This window comes from Meleagris gallopavo, chromosome 9, assembly GCF_905368555.1.
Source record: "Meleagris gallopavo chromosome 9, MGAL_WU_HG_1.1, whole genome shotgun sequence".
NCBI classification, from domain to species: Eukaryota; Metazoa; Chordata; class Aves; order Galliformes; family Phasianidae; genus Meleagris; species Meleagris gallopavo.
In genome coordinates, this window is record NC_139412.1 from 17,034,288 (window position 1) to 17,058,166 (window position 23,879).

The following is a 23,879-nucleotide window of genomic DNA, read 5'->3' on the forward strand; positions in this document are numbered from 1 at the left end:
CTTTTGTGACCCAAACTACCTATGCTGGGTAAAAAGAAAAAGTGGATGCAGAAGCAGCTGTATTTGCACGCTAAGAAATGGGGATGGTTGTCTTGAATTTCCTGGCTTATTTTTTTTCCTTTGTCTTCTGCAGGCAGACAACCATCTGTCCTGGCATAAACACTGCAGTCTTTGAGTAGCTAGTACAGCTAAAGCCATAGCCAGACAGAAAGCCATGTAAATGTTGAATTCTTGGAAAGAAAACGAAACTGATTAATTTCCAAGTTTTATTTTCTTCCTTTTGAAAGTATTTTTGAAGGACTGAAAGGGAGAGTTCTTTCCTGTATTACTTGAGCGGTGCTTTGAAGTTCAGTACTTTGCCAAAAGCCTGTTGGTGCTTACTGGCATGTATTACCTGGGGATGTTTAAAAGCCCTCTGAGCAGCTTTCCAAGCCTTCATTAACATTTGATTTCTATCCAAGTGAGGGAAAAATTACCACTGTCCTTTTATTGCAGGTGGGTAGGCAGCAGTGAGTAGCTTTGGTGATTTACCTGCCTTTTAGGACACACTCTCCAGTCCTTGTAGGAATTCCAGGAGTCTGACAAAGTCATCTTTTTTCTTTTTTTTTTTTTCTTAATAACCAATTTGACAACTCTGTAGATTGTCACAATTTCCATACCCTCTCATTGCTCACGTAGTGTCTTTCTGGGAAAAATGAAATGAAGCATAACCTCAAAGTTTCCTTTCACAGCAATTTCCTCCTAGCTGCAAATCCACATTGATGTTTTTCCTACATTTTACAGTTGCACACTTTCCCCCCTCCAGTTTTAGGTGGAGAGATTCAACAAGTGCTGGGTTTTCTCACAGAGCAGCTGTGTCAATGCATCTAACCATCTCTCTTCTTGTGGTCCTCAGGCAACCCACTGACTGTGGCCTGCAAAGCTTTCTTTGGGTTCAGTGGTGAATCTGGCCCCATGATCTACTGGATGAAAGGGGAAAAATTCATAGAAGAATTAGAAGGTCACATTAGAGAAGGTGAAATCAGGTACTTTTTGGAGTGTTTAGTTTTAGAAATGTGGTATGTCCCAAAAGCCTGTTTGTGGTTTGTTTTCAGAACATGTTTTTAATTGGAACTGGAAACAGTTCTGCATCTAAAGACTGATAAATGACTTGGAGGCAGGGCAGCGTGAGACACACTCTCTCCAGCAAATAAACTTTTAAGACATAAGAGCTACCTAGATGCCTGAAAATCTGTCACCACATTCCCCTGACAGTAGCTGAAACATCTCTTGTTAAAACCCAAAACAACTTTGGTTTATCATAGAGAATTTTGGTGTCTGTTGCTATTAATGAAAAGTGTGAAGGTCTCCAGAAGAGGCAATTTCCATCCAGCTCAAGCAGCACGCTGGTTAATTACCTGTTTTCCCTTGTGCCTCCCACCTGTCTCTGGAGAAAAGATTTCATTTTGGTAAATAGAATAAAACTAAATTAAATAAAAATGAAATAGTTTTATCTGTAAAGCCACGTTAGACTGCCAGCAGAGCTATGTGCAAGATTGAGTTCACAGGCTTCGGACTGCGAGGGCATCATGCATGCTATGTTTATCCCCTGCTGTATTTTGCAGCAGAATACTAACAGGATCTAATAAGTCTGGCAGATTATACATGACGTTACATTTCCTTGTTCAAAGGACCAGTCACTTTCTTGAGCAACTGATAAGAAAGCTTTCACAAAAAGAAGGGCGTTTTATTTTTAGACTTATGCCGTCATCAGGAAAAACTTGCATTTATGTTGCATTATTTGTCGTGTTCATGTTAGAACAATGACATGGAAAGACTGTACCTCTGACCTCACTACAGCTTTCTTTTTCCTTTGTTGAGATTTTGTTTGTTCCCTCTGTCTTTTCAATGGCGCAGAGTTCTTGTTCTTGATACTGTCACCTTTAAAAGTTAGGATCTACACCAAAAAAAAAAGAGGAAAATTCCAGAAGGTTGCATCTTGCCTTTCAGACTCCTCAGAGAACATCTTGGAGAAAAAGAAGTTGAATTGACATTGATCTTTGATGCTGTAGAGGAGGCAGATCTGGCTAACTATACGTGTCATGTGGAAAACAGAAACGGACGGAAACATGCCAGCATTCTTCTGCGCAAGAAAGGTAATGCCCTTAATGGTATTAGCCACACTCCTTGCCCCGGCAGCCACGGGTCAGCCAGCAGTAAAGGGCCTGCAAATCTGGCTGAGACAAGCTATGCTCTGTGCTTGCTGGAGCTGAAGTGTTATGGATTATATACACATATAGATGTGTTATGGCTTCAGTTTACTATTTGTGGGGGAAAAAGTCACAAACGATTCTTTGGTCACTAGCGAATCGGCCTCACAGTTGATGCACTTGCCTGGGACACAGTTACCTGTAAAGCCCTACAAAATTTGGTATGTGTTTTGGGCTAAACAATTCATGAAGCTCACCAAGAGTAGAGAGATTAGAGCAGAGGTAAGTGTGTTAATAGACAGAGTTAAAATGTGTATTTCTTAAATTAGGTACCTCAGAACAAGGCCAGATGTTCTCATACTTTCCCACTTCCTAGCTGTGTTTAAACTGAAATCTTTAAATAATTGCCATACATTTTGATTTATAAATGCAAAGAGGAATGAAGACTTCGCAGTGGGAGCTATAGATGGATGGAGAATTATCACTTCTTTTTATGTTACCTTTCTTGAGATTGTGCCTAGAATTGGGACTACTACTGGCAATTTGTCTGCAGCAGAACAGGAACCCTTTGAGTTTGAATGCTCCAAACTACAAGGTGCCACTGTTCTCTTCCGTTTGTAGTCATTCTCATAAGGCGTGTAACAGCATCTCAATACAATTATTACCTGCTTAGTTCAGTTACTCTTCTAACTGTTAGTACAGTGACATTTGAATTTGTTTGTGATCTCTTTAAGGCAGGGTGAGTACAAAGGCTGTTTAGAGAGCAAAGAAATGTTGCATGTTAGTGTCAGTTAAAAAAAGCAGTGCTCTCCATCATCACCCTAGCAGGGATATCTGCACAGATATCCCTTTTTCAAGAAGATTTAAATAGACCATTGGTATCTGAGCATGCTGCAGGTTGAACTTAGGGTTAGAGGCTACCATGGCACTAATAACTAAGAGCCAGGTGGCTGAATAGGAAGACCAGCCAAGGTATCTCTGGGTGGGGCTGTGACCAGGTCCACCAGCACCTTGGTTCTGGAAGACAACTCTAGCCACTAGGTTCACCTAGAGCCATGCTGAATGCTAAGTGCTGTGCTTCATGGCTATAATTTATGCCTTCAGATAATTTGTATAAAATAAACCATGAGGAAGAAGTGGTATAGGTTCAAAAAAGGGCTAGTGGGAAGAAGAAATTTTGGAGTCAATGTCCTATTTTTACTATTCTTTCCTGTGACCCACAGGTTGTATGTATGAAAGTACATTATTGAGTCCTGACAAAATTGGATCAATTCTGCTTAAACAGTTTCCTGTTCATGCGAGTTTATGCCCTAACAGAAAGAAGAATATGACATACAATCATCAAATCATAGGGGTTGGAAGAGACCTCTGAAGCTCCCCCAGCCTAACCCTATACTAAAGCAGCTCCCTCCAGCAGTCGCCCAGAAAGCATGCAGGCAGGTTTTTAACTCCACTCTTCCACTGCCTCTCTCTGGCTGTGCTTTATGCTAAGGATAGAAATACATAAGCTGCAAAACTATTCAGAAAAACAGGGGCCTGCTGCTGTGATGCAGGACGCACACAAATGTTTATTCAACATCTCAATTGACGGAATGTCACAACTTTAATTAAGGAAACTGGTCATCATGATGAAGGATTAGTCTCGTTAGCGCAAAAAGCGTTCTACTTTCCCATCCATTGAACCTAATAAATATACAACTGATATCTTTGTTGACACTGTTAAATGTTCAGATGTGTTGCATATATTAGAATAACAAGCTGGGTTTATTTATAACAAGAAAATGCAGACATTTCAGACTTCTGCTGAAATTATGGAAGAAGCACTGCTGAATACTGAATTTGGAGGTGGACAGAATCACTTCTCAGCTGCTATTTCATTTCTCTATTCCCCTCAGGCATTTTAAGTGGTTTGTTTTGAAGCTATTAAAGTGTCATTTAAAATATCCCCAGTATTTTCACTTTGTGCTTTGACTACATATCCTGTTGTCATGGCTTTATTAAATTCTTACTAGCACTTGACCAAACTTTTCTCTTTTGCACTTTGATATAATACTTCTTATTCTAGCTTTCTCCTGCTTGGATTTGGTTGTAGAGTATTCATAAGCTAGGCAGTACTACATTATTACTCACCTGTGACAAGAGTTATGTCAGGTCTGGCAGAAGGCTGTTCACCAGTACCCTGTATGTGTGTCAGAGGATCATGGATTCCTATTATAACATGCTGCAGTTTTTCAGAAGCTGGGAACAACACTTGGGAACAACAAGAGAGAAGCACAGATCTCTCTTTCAGAGAAACACACCTCCCTCCAAAGTCCTACCTGCTTAGGGCTGCCTTATCCCTGTTCAACAGGAGGTGCTTGTAGCTCGGTTTTGTCTCCAGCTTGCCACAGTACTACAGGTTTTATCAGTTCTAAGGAGTGACTGCAGCACATCAGGTGTACCCAAGATGGCATTGGCCATGAGTACTGCTAAATTAGGAAAAAAAAAACAAAAACTAAAAACAGGGATAAAAGCCAGAAAGTCAGATCCAAGTTAAAGCTCTAGTGTAAGTTTCTAGAGTTCTTCAAGGAAGAAAAAGGAATTGCACAAATATTCAAGGTACAAATGTTGAAGTCTTTTGCTACACTAGTGGGACAGACCTCACAAATGCTTTCTTAGAATACAGGAGTGCCTTCTGTACACCATTAGTGTTTTGGTAACCTCACAGCATGTATCACCACTTCAGATTTTCATTTTTGACTGAAAAAAGAACCAAATCCAGCATCAGACCCCTAGACAGAATTAGGCATGCTGCTGAGACCTGAATACCACTTTCTGTTACTACATTCTTCTTCACTGACTGCATTTGAGACCACATTGTTCTTCACTTTCAACTAGCTCAAGTATAAATTCTAGGCAGTCCTGGCTTTGGTGATTTTTTTCCCCGTGCTTAAATTACCTGGAGTAATAGTATACACTCCCTTAATCCTTAGATGTGGAAATAGCTTGGGATTCCCTTCAAATTAATTTGAAAACCATCCACTGTTTTCCTAAGTCACAATGCACTATAGAATAACTGTCTTGGAAAGAGAATAAGTTATCAGGAAATACAGTATAAAATCAAGCAGCACTCCTGAAAGAAGCTGTGAATTCAGGTAAAAGTAAATATTACAGCTGTGTTGGCTCAGCTTTTATTTTCTAGGAGACCGCCTTTGTTCAAGATGTACAGGAAACAAGTGAGTGCTCTTTTTATACTGATGCAGTATTAAATGATGAAGGACCATCTGAAGTGTCTTGGTCTCAAGTCACTCATGAGGTGTATTAAAGATTCAAAGTATTTTAAAGATTATAATCCGCTGCATCATAGGCTGTGCCTGGGTCTTTCTATATTATTTTACATTAGAACCTTCCTGAATATTATTATTCACTAGGTTTCAGTCACTGTTAGAGCATAAGTCCAGCTTCTATTACTTTCCTGGTATTGTGTTTACTCGACTGCCTTTCCCACCAATCTCAGTGAGGATAACTTGAGGGAGAAAGCATAAATCAGGGGCAAAGAGTAAGAGCTGGAGTAGATAAGAAAACTGAGCATTTGGGGTTTCCTCCATTACCTCTACCTTGGAATGCTGATAAGGAGACCAAAAGGTAAGTTTGGAGCCTAGGAGAGATAAAGGAGATGCAAAAGCAGATTGATTTGCGTTTTGAGCTGCAGCTTGTGTTTTTGCTCAGTATCCTGCCCTCACCCTGGCACATGAATGCAAGTCTGTGCTGCATGTGATCTTCAGGACACAGTATGGCCGAGCTTTTCTGGTGCTGTAGGCAGGCCACTGCCATCGATGGGCTGTTTATTCAGTTCTCTACCTATGCAACGGCTTCAGATAGTGTTGAAACAAGCAAGTAAAACCAAAAAGAGACTGACATTCTGCAGCATAAGGTGCTGGAGGATTTGTCAGGTGCTTTCCTGCAGGCATTCATTGTCCAGCAACTGGGATACAGCTGCAGTATGGATCAGAGAATACAAGAGGCTTAGTATGGGCACTTTATTCTGTAAGGTAGCACACATCAACTTCAGTTATCAGAACTGAATGGCCTTCAGCATTTTCTCTCCTTCCAAGCTGGCAGTTTTGCTATCATCCCAATTTCCTGGTAGAAAAGTTTCAGTACAATAAGAAAGATATTTTTTTTTTCACTGAAAAGTAATTTTAACCAACTCTTTTCACCATTTGACCAGATTTATCCCCAGAGCACATGCCAACTTTATTTTGCAGTGTAATAAAAGTCCCAGAAATTCCCTGTTCTCAGAGAGATTAAATAGCTATTATAATAGGCTTCTTCCATCTATTAGTTCAGGACTTCTCACCAGACATCAGAGATACTGCAGACTGGGAATAACTTGTCATCTGATGTTAATTATTGAAATACAAGGCATGGTAAGGCTAGACGAACCCCAAAAGATACCCAATTAATTTGCTTTCTATCTTGAAAATGACACGAATGACATACCAATAATTTCTTCTGACGTATGTTTTAGAAGCTTAAAGATCACAAAACCTTTTTCTCTCCCGCATTTCAGGATCTTCCTATTGTATTTATAGCAGCATATCTTTGTATTGTATTTATCACAATATATCTTCATGTCATCTTATCTGAACTGATACAGATTGTTGGGGGTAGCTATTGTCAAGTTTCTGTCTTTTGTCATTTATGGTGATGTAATATGCCAAGAGGTGGCATGAGCAATATTGCATTCTGAAGATATTTCAGGCTAAGGAACAGTACTATTAAATCTAGCATCTTATGTCAGGTAAAGCACTGGACTCAAGGTTTTTTATCTTGTTGTGGCGTTGGCTTGCTAAATGACATTGGACATGCTGCTTCGCTTTTCCATGCCTGTTTCCTCAGCTATAAAAGATGGATAATTGCATTTCAATGAATTTGTGAAGTACTTTGAGATAGCCTGCTTGTGATGTTTTCCTAACAGAAGTATCCCAGTCAGAAATCTGGGCTAGTACTAGTTTCCATTACAGTATAATGTATACTAAGCAATCATGTAAGAACTCCGTTAGAAGCTGTCACAATTCAAAGTGGCTCTTAGCAGCCTGATGTGTGCTTTCAGCTTCTCACATTATTTTGGGCATTCTAGATGCTGAATTCATCTACCAGTGACTCAGCTGAAGCTTTGGCTTAGCAACATACATCAGTTCATCCACTGGCACCGCAGCTATAAAGCTCAAGTTAATGTTATTTGGAGAGCTGGGATCCCAAATGGGGTACAACATGCCTAGTAAATCTATTCTCACATGCAGCATACAACATTTGATGCTCTCCAACGAAGTGGAAGTTTCAAACAAGTTCATTAAAGGTCAATTAATCCTCGGTATAAAATCACTGCCTACTTCCCTTCTAGAATTATCACTATAGCCTCAAATGCATTCTGTCTGGAACTTCAGACAGACAGTAGAATGATTAAAGTTAAATAATAGGCTATGAACAAAAATAAGACACCCTTAATGTTACAGTGGTTATAACGGGAAGTTGTGCAATTCCATGTGGATTACAGCAATTAGAGCTTCGAAAGAGCATAACCTTTCTGTCTTTCCTTACTAATTTTAGATTTGATCTACAAAATAGAGCTTGCTGGAGGATTGGGAGCCATCCTTCTTCTGCTTATTTTGCTTGTCACCATCTATAAGTGCTACAACATAGAGTTAATGCTGTTCTACAGACAAAACTTTGGAGGAGATGAAGCAGCAGATGGTAAGAAGTTGCTTATGCATACAATGGAATATTTACAATGGAAATATTTCAGAGGTCCAAACTGATGAAATTTCTAGTTTAAGTTCAAACTACTAAGCACTCAACAGTGTAAATCTCTAACACTTTCTCGCTAAGCCTGCTGAAGTCAATGAATCTGTTCATTGAAGTGTCACAGGTCTATTCCGTATGAAGAGGAATAGGAAGAATTCTTCAGGACTGTATAATAGAGGTGTGAATTTTTGAACTGATCGCTCAGGAAAACTCTGTGTTTGCATGTCCCAGTGCCCAGCATCTCTTCTTTTGATATCTGTACTGTATGTTGACAGTAAATTCACCAGGTATCTTCCACTAAGCTTTTCTATTAAATTGTTGTCAGCCTGTTAACTAACTCTAGGAGTTAGTGAGAGTCAATTGTTATAGAAATTAACTAGTTACCTCTGTTAATTGAGAATATGAGACTTAATGGAAAAGCACAGCTGCACAGCTTGCCTGTAGAGTATGCTTAAGAATAGCATAGGGTGTTTTGTAGTACTTCCTCCCTCCATCCCCCACTTCAGTAGGCATGTGGTTTGTTTAATGCTTAAAGCTAAAGCTGTTTTTCAAATTGAAGCTTTAATTCCTCTGAATACAGAACACTCCCTGCTCCTGTGAAGCTTGAATAAGCATTGGTGAACTCAGTCCAAGTGCTTTAAATCATATCGTCGTATTCTTAGTGTTTATAATATGCACATTGATTGTATATTAATTATGTATTAAAAATAGTACCTGCTGAAGATCTCAGGTGTAGTGATCAACTAAAGCTAGTTCTCATAGCCTACTGCAGCACTTACAAGTCACGTAGGCAGTCTGTAATGGTATCTTCAGAAACGATAACATATTTGAAAAAGGAGCAGAAATCACATTACTCCCATTGTGCAAAAACAATGTGCGTTTGCAAAGGCCTTTTGCTTTCTGCAGCTAGCATCACCACTATCAAAATAATGAAGCTTTCTGTTAAGCACTGGGTAGATAAGCTGTGAAAAAGTTGGCTACAATGAAATCCATAGGAGTGTTGGAGAATGGGTGGAATGACATCCACATGGGTGGATTATAGAATGTGGTATGATAAATAGCAGGAACAGGGGTCAGGAAACTTCCTTTCTCAATCTTTGTGTCAGTGGGAAAACCTTAAATTGTTGGTTTTTTTTCATACTATACAATAGAGGGAAATATTTATATTGATACAGAGGAGAAAGCAAGGAGTAAGATTATACAGTTTTAGAGGTAACTTGTATGTAATACCTTGGGATTATACCAACTTGATTTCCCTGTTTGACACCAACCAAAAATGACCCAAAGCAGTCATTTTTCTAGAATACTTTCCTCCAGAATACTTTCATTCCATTTGGTCCCTTTTTTCCAATGTTAAGCTGACACATTTTTGTTAGTGTAGCTTTTTTTCTTCTGTTACTTTTTAATTTATGAAACATTGCTATTTTTTATTTGTTTAGACCAACACCTTGATATTTAGAGGATTCTGTGTGCATGTTAGTTCTGAGATCGATCTCTTGCTTTTCGAGTGTATCATTTTAGAACTATTGCAGCCGTGTTTCTCATTCTGATCCTGCAGTACGAAAGATGAAGGCAGAACCCTACTGAAGTCAAGGCGTGTATAAGGGTGTTTCAGTGTTTCATTCTACTTCTTTTCGCTACAGAGTAAGCCTACAGAGGTTCTGTGAACAATCAGCTGTGTAGGTGCAATTGCATATATCCCATTTATATGTGTATTTCTTTAAAATAAAAGATATGAAACCTAACAGATTTGTTAATCCTATTTCTAAAAATAGCCATGTAGGCTATGCTGGATGCATTTACTTCCTGTGTTGTACATAGCTTTGATTTTTAAACAAAATGTTCTGGCAATAGTGAAGATTAAGGGAAGCCATTTAGAAAACAACCCCAACAACACTGCTTCCAAAGCACACAGAGGAAGCAGTGGGCAAGCATAGGTCCTTCTGCTAAAATCCAGTGTATGGAAGCTTGTGAAGAGGGAGCCAAGGCTGCAGATATATAACATAAGCATATGGGCTCGCAGGAGGCCCAGGGGAACTCCTCTTGCTTGTTTGCATTGTGCATAGAGGAGACTGGAGTGAGTGCTCCCACGCAGCTGGAAGGAGCAGGACTCAGCTCAGAGTCTGCACGCACATCATTCCCAGTCCATGCCTTCCTGTCTGCGTGTGCAGAGTTTCCATGCTGCTTTGTAACCAAGCACATCAGTGCTCCAGGGTTTGCTTTGCTGCCTTGCAGAGCTTTCAAATATTTTCAGGGATGTTTGCCCCCTGTATCTTGTGGTCGCTGGCTTTTCTTAAAAGCTTTCAACAAGTTTCATTATGGACAGGATAGCATGTTTTGGACAGGTCTCCAAAGCTGACTGGCCTTTTTTTGTTTGCTGTTTATTCTTCTGTCATCTTTCCTTCAGAAATTACTATTTTTGTAAACTGTTGATTTCAGAGAAATATGAGCAAGCCAGGTGGACCTCCTCCCATACAGCTACAGTGGCACTAGGCAAATTGCCTTTTACAGACATACAGTTATTCACATGCTTAGTCTGTAGCTCTGACCCTCATGAGTCTGGCTTTGTGTCAACAATCATAAGAAAGAACCATCATTTTAAAGTCATCAAATATTTTGCATTATGATTAGCTGTTTTTTGTTTTTATTGGAAAATGTTGGTGAGTTTTAACTGCTTTCATTATCTTTGATGTGCACAATTCTTTACAGATAATTGGTGCTCAGCAATCCTCCATTTATTCAGTTTTGTCCTCACAACATTAACTATTTGATTTTTCATTTTCTGTAAGTAATGGCAGCTGTGCTCTTTGCCCAAGACTGAATTGCTCCAGGTTGACTTTCAGTGCACTATTTTCCATTACCGCAGGGGAGTAACAAAGGCAAATGTTGCTAAGACAGTCTGATCCCAAGCTCAGTAATGGTGCCACTTCTGTTCTCGGTACACTTGGCCAAGCTCTCATCTCTGTGTGTCAGATGCAGAGAGCTGAAGACTACCGCAGTGCTCTGCAGGAGGAAGTAATTATGTTGTCCCTTCTAGCCAAACCTCTGTGTCGCAGCCTTGCTGTGCTTGCAAGGCATTGCTCGGGGTCCCTTTTATCACCCACTGCCTGCCTCCACCTTTTGATGAAGCAGCAAAGCTTTCCCTGCACCCCAAAGCTGCAGGTACCACAGTGCAGGAGCAATCCCTTCCTGCTCCTGGAGTTATAGGTTGGTAGTGCTTGACACTGTTTTCTGCATAGTCAGTATTCACTTAAGTCATGCATTTCTTACATTTACTTGTAGAAGAAAGTTCTCCCTCAAGAGCTCAGAACTTTCCCATAATCATAGCACTTAGGATTTAAAAGAGAAAATTCCATGTAGGTTTGGGTGCCACAACATAAGAAAGACATAAAACTTATAGAGCATCCAGAGGAGGGACTGACTGGGAAGGGTCTGGAGGGCAAGAGGTGTGAGGAGCAGCTGAGGCCCCTGGGTTTGTTGGGCCCAGAGCAGAGGAGCTGAGGGGAGGCATCATGGCGGCTACAGCTCCTCACAGGGAGTGGAGGGCAGCACTGAGCTCTGCTCCGTGTGACAGCGACAGGGCCCAAGGGAATGGCATGGAGCTGTGTCAGGGGAGGGCTGGGTGGGGGCAAGGGACAGGTTCTGCACCAGAGGGTTGTGCACATGGAGCAGCTCACCAGAGCTGCCAGAGCTCAGGGAGCCCTGGGACACTGCTCTCAGCAGTAGGGTTTGGGTTTGAGTAGGTGCTCTGTGGGGACAGGGGCTGGGCTCGGCTTGTGTGTCTCTTCCAACGCAGGATATTCTGTGATTCTACGATCATTAATAGGAATAATGCAATTTTCTAGAACTGCTGCATGCTTTTTGTAGCATTCTTGCAAACAGCAGGCTGAATGTGAGTTTGTTTCCTTGCAGATAACAAGGAATATGATGCGTATCTTTCATACACCAAAGTGGATCCTGATGCACTGGATTGTGATAATAATGAAGAGGAGCAGTTTGCACTAGAAATTCTGCCGGATGTTCTAGAAAAGCACTATGGATATAAGCTCTTCATTCCAGATAGGGACCTGATCCCTAGTGGAAGTAAGTATTTCTGACCTTCAAGTTTTAATTTAATTTCTGATGCGTTACAAAGGCCTGGTCTGTAATGAGTGCTTGATACAGAAAACTTCTCTCTGTGAAGCAGTTGTAAGGAGTGGATAAGTCTCCCTGCTGCTACAGATTTGAACTCTAGGTTAGAGGCAGTTCCTGCACCATTGAAACCAGAGGGAGCTGTTATTGATTTCAGTGGAGGCAGAAGCCAGACCTTTCTACAGAGGAATTTGCAGTGCTGCAAGCAATGCTGTAATCTAAAATTTCCGTCAGACTCAGTCACCTAAAAGTGCAACTCCCCAGAAAGATTTTGTAGTCACTGTTTAATCATTGAAAATTGATTTATTTTTTTTGCAGTAATTTCTTTTTTGTCTGACTTTTTTCCCTTACTTTGAAGTCTCATAAATAGCTATATTAATTTTCCCATTAATGCCATACATACAGTTTTTCATTAAAGTTTTGACCAAATGTTGCATTTCTGAGCAGGATTGTTATTGTGTAGTACTGATTCTTCAGACAACTCTGTACTGTCCTGCAACCTGATGCCATCTTCCACTCTGACAGTGTAATACAGATGTCCATTTCAAATCAGTTTCACTGCCATGTCTGAACATTCAGTGGCATCCTTAACTTAATCAACACTTAATGCCTTCTTAGCTGCGTTTATAGCATCTCATCTTCCTGATTCATTTTTGGATAAATCAAAAGACCGTGAGTTGTATGCACTATGTTGATGAATGCATAGTAGGTTTGTTTTAGTATCTATTTATTCCTCTGAAATACTGAAATTCTACCCATCCCTTTCCTTATTTTATTGTTTTAACTAATTCTGTCTGAAAATCATTTCAATGAAAAATGCTACAAGAGAGTTCTTCTCTCTGCATGTACTACTGGATAGGAAATATGCACAAGAGAACAAAGCAGTGACAGTGCTGGAGCAGATGTCCCCAAACATGAAACAGCTAGAACACGACTACTTTAGCAGCCTGCCTGCCGAAGACTTGAAACTGCTGCCAAACCCCAGTGCCTGCCCTAGAAGTTTCTTCTCTGTTTGAGGGAACTGGAAGCAGATTTCTGACTCCAGTCCCACTGGGAGAAGTCAGAGCCTAGTCTGTGGTCAGGCAAAGTCCCCTGCAGGGGCGTGAACTGACCTTGTGCTTTTGCAGCTCTTAGGCTAGAGCTGCTTCTTATGTTCCTTTTGCTCTGTGAGGAAAGTCATGCCCTGCAAAGTATGAGTTTTACTCCATTAGTCCCCAGAAACAAAAGACAGGTTATAGAAAAAGTAGCCTTTTTATTTAAGGCAGCCCAAGCAAGTGATACTGAGTTATTAGGTAATTAGGGAAAAATACGTCTTTTTGTGTTAAAAATCACAGAACTATAGTAAATGGTTGGTTTATATCCAGCAACAAAGCAGAGTTTATATATTGCAATTATACAAGTGTATTAAGCAGTTTAAATCTGGTCTTTCAGTGATAACTGTAATGAAGCACAGATTCATCTGAAATGAGGTTCATCTTTCCAGTTGCCATACTATTCAGCATGATATTCTATTCTTGTCTATTTTTGTCAGTCAGACATTCAGCAAATACTTGTCATCACTTTGGGTCTTCATTAACACTCTCCTGAAAATGTAGGATACCTGAAAATGTCAAATCTCATTTATGAGCATTCACAGACTTAATACTTCTTTTTTCCTCTCAAACTCACTTCTCCAGCGTTATGAAGGGGCCTGACACCAGCATGTGAAGCTTCAAGTGTACTTAATCACACATAATGGCAATGCAGAATAAAATGTGGATCTGAAATAAGTGTGATTTGCATGCCTTGGCTTTGAAAAAGATGTGGGGGTGACATTTTATTTTGAGAGGTGCTGGAGAAGGATGGAAGAGTCGGACTCAGTTATTTGTAAGCTCTCTGTGTGCCTGGGAGAAGTGGAACGTGGCTGTTTCTGTGTTCTATGCAATGCTCACCAGTGTTACAAGGGCTTGGAGTGTATAGCGAAGAGATCAGGCATCATGGGATGGCATTGACCTCCCAGAAATTTTAGAGCTGAACATAACATATTCAGATGTGACAAAATATGTGGCACTTCAGGACAGGTTTGTATAGAATGAAGTTTTGATCATAGTTATCTTTTTGATTTTAGGAAATATTTCTTGTCTCATGCATTGCATTTCATTGTCTTTTAGTGTAAATGACTTTGTGTGATGTTATATTTTTCCACTCTCCGCCCTGATACTTCCTTATGTACCTTTTCTGAATACTTAAATGTGTGATTCCAGCAAATCAGATGTGTTTTATAAGACGGGTTGTTTTGGATAATCTCTGCAATGTTAAGGTGCTGCCACAGGAGGGTGTGCATTATTGGGCTTGCTTCTTGGCATGAAGCAGTATATTCAGCTGCTATTTGGATTTGAGAGCAAGCAAAAAATAGATTTGTTAAATAGTATTTCATTTATCTTTCTTGGACACTTCCATGAACAAACTGAAAAGCTGACTTCAGAAAAATTCAGGGACAAGCTTGATTATGCTTTTGCCAGCTGGTTCATCTCTAACCTCTGGGGAAAAGCCATGATAGGCTATGCATGTCCCTCTGCAGATGGAAGGACAGATCAGATCCAGATGTGCCTGAGCAGGGACTCACTCACCCATCAGACTGCTCCTCTGCCTAAGGGAAACCCTGGCAGTGTCCCCACTGCATAGCCTAGCTCGGCACTTTGGCTCAGTGCTGAGGACTGTCTGTTTCAAGGTGCATATGGAGCAGTTGTTGCCAACTCAGGACAAAGATGATGGCTGTGGAGGCCAAGGCCACCTCTTCTCTCTTGGAAATGCATCACATTTGCAGTAGGCATTCGTTTCTGTGTCCTACAAAGCTGGAATACAATTTCTATTCCTGCAGAGCAGTTTTGTTCAGCAGTTCAGAACTGCTGGGAAGGGCACTGAGGGTCTCAGTGTTGCCCACTTTGCAATGGCCAGCCAGGACCTTTGAAGTCACTCTTGGTGTTGTCTGAGAGAAAGGATCCAGCTCCTGAGCTGGTGAGGTGTAAGCAGGGCTCAAACAGCCACTGCTCCTCTGCTCCGGTTCGTGCAGAAGCCCACATGACCATGGAGGCTGCAGAAGAGGCAAGTGGGCAACGAGACATAGATGCAGTGTGTTTTGTAAGTAGCAAGACCAAGTTTGACATTCACTGCAGCTTTTCTTAAGGAGCTTTCTTTGGTCTTAGCAGAGAGCATTCTTCATTCCCTCGAAGCTGACAGCACATGGAGCTTTCTGCTTAGGCACCTAAGGCATAACTGAATGTGTTAACCTCCATAAGGACACTGTGATCACTAAGAAACGGTTGCAGTAGTTACCAAATTTCTTAGCTGTTATCATTTTTTCCACACTATTCATTTTCAGGGCTTTGTTTCAACAAACCCTTTCCCACAACCAAGCAGACTCTTGAACCCTGTGAGCTTTTTAATTCAATGTTAGAAGACCTGAGAAGCCTGAATTGTTGAAAGGAAAAAATGGAAATACTTAAGTTTTTACCTGAGCCATTTTCTGTCTCACTAAGGATGATGTTTCTACAAAGAGAATAATATATTTGCATTTGGCTCTTTTAAAACGGGGTCTACATCAGAGAAAGATACTTTTCTCCCGTCATTTCTACAAATTATTTTAAACTCAGAAAGTAAAGAGGTCAAGACTGTCAATCTGTATTTTTAATTCCAGCAACACAAATCTCTTAGAACATCATCTAGTTGCTTTCTAAGCATACTTATATTTGATGTTGGCAGGATTGGAAACACACCAGCAATTTGCTCCAGCTCAGCCCAGGGTATAGAGATCAGGCACTGAAAATGAAAATCCACTTTTACTGGAAAATGAGATGTTGGCAGCACAACAAGAGAGCACCTCAGGCATGTGATAAAAAGCACCCATCAGTCAATATTACTGTTCTAGTATTTTGTAGTTTTGTCTGCCTATGTGTGGTGGGTTTCTTTTTTGTTTGTTTGGGTTTTCTTTTGTTGGTTGTTGTTTTTTTTCTTTTTGTGTGTGTGTGTGGTTTTTTTTGTTGTGGTGGTAGTTTTTGATTTTTTTTTTTACCTGGTGATTCCAACTTTTTGGCTTTCTGGATGAAGAAAACCCACATGGACAGTGTGCCTGGGGTTCCTGAGGAGCGTGCATTAGGTATGTGACACCATTTATGTGGAATGGAAATAGAGTGCTCAGCACCACAAAGTCCTTTCACAAGTCCCTCATTGTCTGCTCAATATGAATCTTACAGTTAATGACAAGCATGTAAAAATGAAATACAGAGGAATGGCAGTTAAAAGTGAAATAAATATGAACAAATTCCCCACCTGTCTTTAGAATCAGCCAAGACAGACTGGCCATCCTGGTCTTCTGAAGGCCATCAGGATGATCAGGAAGCTGGAGCACACACTGTAAGAGGAGAGGCCAAAAGAACTGTGTTTCTTGAAGAAAAGACCAACAAAGATAAAACCAAGGGGGAATCTTATTGTTCTCGTTCTGATGGAACACACAGAGAAGATGGAGCCAGGCTTTTCTCAGAGATGCATAGTTGTTAAATAAGAGATAAGTTGTAACAATGAAAATTCCAATTAATTATTTGTAAATATTTCCTTGCCATGAGGGTATTCAGACACCAGAACAATACCCAAAATCACTGGAGAAGAAACCTCCATCCTTGGAGATCTTCAAAGTTTTACTGAATAAGGAAGGCCATGAGCAATCTTATCTGTTCCTGGTTTGGGCAGAGGATTGACCCAGAGACCCCCAGATCCCACTTCTATCTGGTATGATTCTACAAACTTTTGATTCCAAATATCCAGATTTTTGATTCCAACACCCACCACCATACCAGTGTCATCAAAATCATCAACTTGACCTCAGTCTGCAAGGAGACATTGCCGGAGCTGTTCTTCTTTTCCTCATCCGTAGCACTGAGAGGGTCACGTGTCAAGCTGATCTGTGTTCTCTGCTTCTTTCCATTGTACTCATGAGCTGACCCTTAGCTTATATGAGATTATGCTCTCCTTGGGGCAGGGCTGTCACTCGTATCTGTTTCGGCAGTACCAACTGTGTTGCTGTTCTGGCCAAGGCTAACATAAACAACAAACAAATATAAAATTTGTTTGAAATAGGAGTAGCAAGATGTAATTATTTTTGTTGTATTGAAGTAACCTAAGTTAGGGTTTGGTGAGTATTCAGTTAAGAAGCTAGGACTGAATTATTCTTCTGTAAATAATTCTTCCTCAAGTAATAGTCATGTTGCCACATGCATGAACTCTGGTTGTTTTCAGAGCACTAGGAACCAGCCAGCATGGTTGATGGTGCATACTCTTTGGTCTTTGTGGTGCTGCACACTACCCTTGTTAAAAACGTACATAAAACATGACATAATTGCTTTTCTTCATCTCTCAACTGCTTCTGAAGATCATCTGAGTCTAGTTAGTCAGACTTTTCTTTGTGTGAGCAACTCTGTGTCCATGGTGTTCATTAGTTTTCTTGATCTTGGATTGTTTGCATATTTGGTTGTCTGGGTTTACTTTCAGCCTGTGGTTAATGTAGCTCATTCAAGATTCAATAGGCAATTATGCATAATTACATTCTTGCAAATAGGATGCATATCTTGGACTTCAGTGCTCCAAACTGCAGTTCAGCATCACTACACGTTGAGTGTCTAGTGTGTGTGTATTTGCTGTCAGGTCGTTTATCTTCATTAATGAGGGTAATCACGCAAAAAACCGTGATTGTTCATGGGTGTGGCATTTCTTGTTCATACTTCCTTGGACATCACACTGTACGTGATGCAAGTAAGTTACTGATACAGCTACCCAAAGTGCAAGTTTTTTTGACCTATGAGAAATGCTAACATGAAACTGGTTTGACAAAATATTGCAAAATGGTATTTTAAGGAAAGGAGAAAAAGAAAAAAAGGTTAAAAAAAGGTTGAAATGATTTAGGCGTTTCTCATTAAAATCAAGTGGGTTAATTCTGATACTGGTATTTTATTTTTGTATTAAAGTTTATGATAAAATATAATTTTGGGAAAGAAAAGCTAACTATTCCATACCAATTTTTTGAAGATTTTTTTTCTCCCCTCACAATGAAATGTCATTGAAGTTGACTTCCATTGAAAAAAAAAGAATTCTTAATGAGATGAGATTTACCTGGTGGAAATATGTTTGTCTGGAGTCTTGCAGTTGATGATGGTAGGTGATGTGAATCCTGAAGTCATTTTTTAACTTCTTCATGAAAATGAAACAGCCATTGCCTAACAATTACTTTTTAGCTCACTGGAAGGAAGAATCAACTCTCTTTCTCCGTCCCACACTGCAGTATAGCTCAACCTACAGTTTTTGGACCAGTGACTAATTTGGAAGTGAAGGATGATTTAGCAACTCCACGTTGCTCCATTTCCAAAATTTCCAAATCCATTGCTCCATTTATACAATCAGTTTTGTTCCACTGAAGAAAATAAGGTCTGGATTTCCACAGGCCTTACTAAGACAAGAATCAGTCCTTCTTTGCTCTTCCATGCAGATACGTTTGATGCACGTGCTGGACATGCTGTCGAGCTTGCTCAATGGAACCACATGTTCCAGAGAAGCTGTCACTTGACTTTAGTAGTAGTGTCAAGCTGAAGTTACTGAGAGTGTACAAGCTTCTGGGCCAGATGGCTGGAAAATGTATTTACTTTTCATCTGGGTTTCCATTTTTCTGTAATACAGCGTATTTCATCTTCAGTGCGCCAGTAGGCTCCTGTACATTTGCTGTGTCTGTCATTGAACCAGCTGCAACTTGGACTTTGCAGGAGCGCCTCGTGGTCATTTGTGAAGGTTTCTATTCAGTTGTCTGTAGAGAGAGCACTAAATTGTTGCAATGTCCACCAAGTAAGCTGGGCATGCCAAAGCAGGGGAGAGGCACAGAGGGGAGAAGTGTCCACCCATAAATAGGGAATTTTTCCTGTCATCTTCCCACCTAATTTCCTCTTCAACTAAAGCAAAGTCTGGTGAGTTTTTGATTGAAATGATGTAATGAATAATGGAGGGATTGTTTCTATTTAAATTATTACTGCTGGATATTTGAAGACGTGAAAGGGAAGTGACATTTTTTTTCTTTTTTTCTTTTTAATTTGTTGCATATAGGATATGCATGGCTGTGCTTAGCTCTAACCTCGATACGTGGTACTGAATGGTATTGTGTCCTGCTGAGAACTGTCTTGTACATTGCAGTGTTCTGAGTTTTTTGGAGGAGGGGTAAATATGTCTCAGGAAAGATGCATGATAGCATGTTGTTTTACTGTATCTTGCAGATTCAACCTCTAATGATGAAGCTTCCCACCTAAATTCTTTCTTTTTGGGAGCAGAAAGAAAGGAAGAAAATGAAGAGTCTGAGCTGTTGATACATTGGGATAATCTCTTTCCATTGTATTGAACATTTCTACCTTTCCTTAAGTTTTGTTTCACCAGTTCTGCTTATCATTTTCTTATTGTTGCCGATTCTCTCCCCTCTCCGCTGCCTCTCCCGTGGATCTTAATGTTGACATTTTTTCATTAATGAGTAACCATTTTACACAGAGCAATGTGGGGTTTTTCTTCATAAAATATTTTAAGAAAAAAAAAATCAAATAACTGTAAATGCTGCATGATTTAAGAGTCTTAAAACGTTAACTAAAAGTCAGGATTGTTGCGTAGAGATTTGTAATGTATGTGTATGTCTTAAATTTTTGTTTGTCTGTGGGATGTTTGCAATTGCCTCTTTTTTCCCGTTTGTGAAAGAAATTCTTGCTGCTAGGTGGTGAAATAAAACATGAGTAAAGGCAGATTTGATGCTAACTATGCCTTCAATCTCTAAGCTATTTTAGAATGTTCCTGTTGGCCTATTTTGTAGCTATTTGCTTTACTGGAAGTGGTGTGAATAAGCATGCTGTGGTATGGTGCCTGAGACTATAAAAATGAGTCTTGCAGTAACAGATGTTGATTAATGATGTTATTTGTAATCATTGTTCCTGCTAGAGGGCAGTGTGTGTAAGAGAGGCCCTGCCCTGTGCTGAGTAAAGATCTGTTCTGTGCAGCTCTTGTGTCCAAGTCTTCATTTATAACACATGCTTCTCCTCTGTTGCCAGACAGCACATTCTGAGTAGCATGATCAAGAGGGTCACATAGTTATAAAGAAAAAATAGGGGTTATATCATGTCTCTAAGCTTGCAGTCACAATGCTGAGCAACCGGTGAACACTCTTTTGATCTTAGTTATTTGTTTTGGTTTGTTTTGTTTTAAATTATTTTCATTTTTCTGGTCTTGACCCAAAACCCTCCAAAATTTGGTGAAGTTTGGTCATTTATATGGGTTTTGGATCAGGTCTGTAAGTAGATTTCTTTCCCATCCTGTTCCATGTCAAGAATACAATTGGCATCTTTTCCTACCCTCCCTGGACAAATAAAACTCTAGATCAAAACCCCAAGTCCAACTTCAAGATTATTTTCTAGATCAGTAAGCTGACACCATGGAGCTGATGATGGGGCTGGTATTTCTGTTTACACTGATCATTCACGACTACTTGGTGTGCATGAGTAAAAGAAGAATACTATTATTTTCTTTGTCACTGATGTTTGAGCAAATAAACACATCCAATATGCTTAAATTTTCCATTTGTTCTCATCACTTGTGAAGTTTCTGTTAATACCTTAGGGTACATAGAAGCACAGGTTGCAATATTAAAACAGACTGTTGGGCTGCAAAGAACACTCTTGTGATTTTGTGGCCAGTACTCAAAGAAGAAAGAGCTACCTTGCTGCTTCTATGCAATAGCACAATTTCTGCATGTGTTCAGGGTTGATTTCTTTTTAAGCTCTTGCTAGTTACAGTTTCCACACTCCACAGCATCCTCATGTCTTTCCATCCGAAACACAAGAACTGCTTCCCAGAGTGTGCTTCCCTCAGTGTGACTTTAATCATAAGCAGTGTTAATGTTAAAATTTACACAAGTATTACATTGATCTTGACCTAGAATTTCTCAGTAAGTGAACTGTGTATTTTTAGTCACTAATGCATCTACACAGTGAGGAGATTATGGAAATGTCATTCTGTTGAGATGAGCAGACAAAAACAGTTAAGGATTGAGGATGTTATTAAGGCATTTTCTCTATATATCCTATTAATAGAAATGTGTTGTGATACACAATCCTATTTCTGTTGGAGTATATCATGAAGTGCCCCTTGTCTTAAGTGGGGTGGATCAGTGAGCTGTAGGATTTTGTTAAACTTAATTGCAAGCCTGATGTTTTGATACAATAGTCTTCTTTATTCTTTACTCTTTCTCTCTTTCTGTAATTTGTAGCCTACATTGAAGATCTCACAAGATGTGTTGAGCAAAGCAGAAGACTCATTATCGTGTTAACTCCAGACTATATTCTCAGGAGAGGATGGAGTATTTTTGAGATGGAAAACAGACTCCATAACATGCTAGTCAGTGGAGAAATCAAAGTTATTTTGATTGAGTGTACTGAATTAAAAGGGAAAGTGAATTATCATGAAGTGGAATCTTTAAAGCACACCATCAAACTTCTCTCAGTGGTCAAGTGGAAAGGACCAAAAAGCAGCAAACTGAATTCTAAGTTTTGGAAGCGCCTAGTCTTTGAAATGCCAGGGAAGAAAAAGGAGGTGGTGTCTCGGCGTCAGGTCCTGGATTCTGCGGAGCAGGGCCTCTTTGGAGACCTCCAGACTGTACCCTCTCTTGCCGTCACAGGCACTTCTGCCACGCTGGTAGAATCGCGGGCTGATCTAACTGATTGCCATCAAGCAGATTCTGTGCAAATGAGACATTATTGCAGAGGATACGAATATGATGTGTCAGCAGCAACATTGCCAATAGCTTCCATAAGCAACCATCATACATACTGTAACATACCTTTGACACTCCTAAATGGACAGCTACCTCTTAACAATACCATGAAGGATTCCCAGGAGTTTCACAGGAACAACCCATTGCTACCTTTATCAGCAAGGGAGCTTAGCTTCACCAGTGATATTTGGTAGTGAAGATCAGGACACTTTTGAGATGCTTCATGACTGCCATGAAGACACATTTTTAAAGAACTTTGCCCAAACCCCATGGGGCATCAAATCATATTTGAAGCAGCGGCACACTTATTTGCTTTTCTACTTGAACTTTTTTGTTTACATTTACAAATTATTGACAAAGAGGGCATTCTTTTGTAAGTCAGCAATGTCCTTCCTGTCTTTTAATGTACAGCTTGATTGCTTCTTTAAAGAAGGGGGAGAGAAAAAGCACATCCCATCATTCTACAGTTAGGGATGGATAACAGTTTGCTGTATATGATCTCCAGCATTTGTATCTAAGTAATAGTATTTCAAATACACTGAAGTTGTTGGCTTTTTCGTATAAACTTCAGTACAGTTTGAAATTCCAGTATCATATCATGCTACAAAAATTATCTCCTGCACAGACCACAAGGGGTTAATCATTCTCAACAGGAAGGAGGAGGAACTCTTCCCGGTACCATTGTCTCTCAGATGCATTTTAGAAGATGACTAGCTGAAACAATGCAGATGAAGCTTTATCAATAAAGTGCATAGTAACACTTACTAAAGAATAAATCACCTGCTTGCATCAGCACCTTTTCATTTGTTTGTTGAGACATGTTGCATTCCCAGTGACTGGTTAGCAATGTGGTTTTGTTAAACAGCTTATTAGGGTATTGGAAGGTGTTTAGCGGGATTTAAAACAACTTTTCTGTGATTAATAGATTATTTCAGACTTATTTTTGCAGGTTTTTAATGACATTTTAAAAACTGACTTAAGTACAAATTTGTCTGTTGGTGAATTCATTGATTTGAAATTTCGTAAGATCTCTTGAGTTGTTTTAAGATTTGTAAAAAGGCAGTGTAATTTTACACAGTATTTTTTTTCCAAAATCAATAGTTAAAATTTCAAATTAACCTTTTTTTCTGAAAACATCAGCAATAGAAAATCATTACTGCAGCAATATTCAGAGATGAAGTGCTGAATTATCCAGGTTTACTAGTAAACTGACTTCAAATGCAGTGATAATCACCTGAGGCAGTTCTCTCTCTATCTACCTGACAATTTACATCCTTTTAAAATATGGCTGAAGCAGGAATATTTCCACTCTGTGCAACTAGTGAAAAGTGATATTTTTAAAAAGCTGGTAAAGTCTTGCATTTCTTCCATTTGTTATGTACACAATCCCATCAGTCAAATGAGGACACTCTCATTTATCTTCCATGGAAAGCACTGAATCTGAGTTTTGTTCAGACAAGTATGTTTCATAAGGATTTCCAGACCCAGCTGATCACAGGTTCCAGTCAGACCATGAAGACAGCCGTACTCATGGAAAAAGCTGTAAATAACAAAGGCAGAAGCCTTTGGCACAGCTTTACTGAAAACACAGTAGGCATGAGAGTTTTGTCTCAGTAAGATCTGCTGGAGCAAGTCCCCAAAAATGTTTTTAAGGCAGGCAATCTTGCCTGTATTTCAGTATGTTTTTTGCATTGTCCTCTTTGATTGCATGGATAAAAGCATTCTGCACTCAGCTGTCTGTGGTTCCGTCAGCAAACAAGTTCAGTAAATCCTTAGTGTTTAGCAGTGGTTCCTAAATTGTACCCTACAGTCAAAGTGAAAACAAACACTGACGTAAGACTTAGAAGTATCCAGAATTGGCCCAAAGGCCATGAGAACGATCTCAAACATGCAATAATTCATAGAGGTCGATACTTTTCCATTGCTTCTTTCCCCAGTACTTTATTCTGTGCCCT

General features: G+C 39.8%; 1 protein-coding gene across 8 annotated transcripts in view; it reads left to right on the plus strand.

Moving 5' to 3' along the window:
* The window catches only part of IL1RAPL2 (interleukin 1 receptor accessory protein like 2), a 335,542-nt gene extending 312,631 nt beyond the window's left edge, over window positions 1–22,911 (plus strand). For all 8 annotated transcript variants that reach the window (XM_019618318.3, XM_085230493.1, XM_085230497.1 and 5 more), the window contains 5 exons: window positions 896–1,025; window positions 1,990–2,135; window positions 7,782–7,925; window positions 11,889–12,059; window positions 21,421–22,911. In XM_019618318.3, the coding sequence (XP_019473863.2) occupies window positions 896–1,025; window positions 1,990–2,135; window positions 7,782–7,925; window positions 11,889–12,059; window positions 21,421–22,118 (1,289 nt within the window). In that variant the 3' untranslated portion in view covers window positions 22,119–22,911. The remainder of the gene's footprint in view (window positions 1–895; window positions 1,026–1,989; window positions 2,136–7,781; window positions 7,926–11,888; window positions 12,060–21,420) is intronic.
* The last annotated feature ends 968 nt before the right edge of the window (window positions 22,912–23,879 follow it).